Raw genomic sequence first — 1,179 nt, 5'->3', positions numbered from 1 at the left:
TGGTTTAAATGTATTACATTTATATTTTAGAATGAAGGCAGGGTGATTACAACACCAATGATGATTGTGAAATGATTTTATTACCATTGATATATCAACAGATATATCTAACATCAATAAAACTTTAGAGACAATTCGGAAATGATAACAAACAATGAAAACGGAATAAGAGAAATTAACATCAACGAAAGAGGAAATTCATAACTGGAGGAAATAAATAAACGAGAAAAAAAAGCATAACAACAGTCAAGATAACAAACAAACAAACAGAAGCAACAGCAAATAAAAATAAAAAGATAAAGATAAAAAATAAAAAAAATAAAGTTAAACTAAAAATTAAATCATCAAGTTAAAGAAAACAACAACAAAAGATAAAGTAAAGACCACCAACGTAAAAAAAAAAAAAAAAAAAAAAACACTCACCGGTCTAGATGCGTGATTCTGATAGGACGACGGATGCAGCAGACAGCAGTAGCGATCGAGAGCGAGCAGGGAGAGCGTCAGTGCTGCTTGATGGTGCAGAAGCGGCAGCAGGATGGCTTGCACGGCGCACAGCAGGCGAGGGTACGGGAAGCAGTGGTATAGGGTAGGGTACACGCTCAGGGGTACCACTACCAACCCTTTCAGCAGGTCAGCGAATGCCATGGAAGTCAGCAGGTACCGCGGCTGGAGAGGAAAGAGTAGACGGGGATTAGAAGGGTGAAGGAAGGGAGAGAGAAATGAGAAAAGTCGTAATAAGGGGAGTCGTAGGGAAATGAAAGATTGTGATAAAGATCGTAGGGAAATGAGAGAAATTGAGATAGAGATCGAAGGGAAACGAAAGACTGTGATAAAGATCGTAGGGAAATGAAAGATTGTGATAAAGATCGTGATAAAGATAGTAGGGAAATGAAAGACTGTGATAAAGACCGTAGGGAAATGGGACAAATTGTGATAAAGATCGTAGGAAAATGAGAGAATTTGATTATAATAAGAATCAAAGGAAATGAAAAAAGAATGTGATAAAATCGTGGGGAAATGAAACTGATAAGAAACGTAGAGAAATGAAAGAGAATATGATAAAAATTACAGGGAAATGAAAGAGATTATGATAAAAATCGTAAGGAAATGAAAGAAAATGTGATAAAAGCCCAAGGGAAATGAGATTGTGATAAAACGTAAAGAAATGGAAGATATTGT

At 36.0% G+C, this 1,179-nt stretch overlaps 1 protein-coding gene across 1 annotated transcript in view; it reads right to left on the bottom strand.

Moving 5' to 3' along the window:
- Nucleotides 1–666, bottom strand: part of LOC119592472 (5-hydroxytryptamine receptor 2C-like) — a gene marked incomplete at its 5' end in the record, with an annotated part of 40,641 nt that extends 39,975 nt beyond the window's left edge. Inside the window, 1 exon segment of the mRNA XM_037941300.1 lies at nucleotides 424–666. Coding sequence (XP_037797228.1) covers nucleotides 424–666 — 243 coding nt within the window.
- Nucleotides 667–1,179: the final 513 nt, after the last annotated feature.

This window comes from Penaeus monodon, chromosome 30 (genome assembly GCF_015228065.2).
Source record: "Penaeus monodon isolate SGIC_2016 chromosome 30, NSTDA_Pmon_1, whole genome shotgun sequence".
NCBI classification, from domain to species: Eukaryota; Metazoa; Arthropoda; class Malacostraca; order Decapoda; family Penaeidae; genus Penaeus; species Penaeus monodon.
Note: the sequence above shows the minus strand (reverse complement) of the source record. Positions and strands in the feature narration are given on the sequence as shown.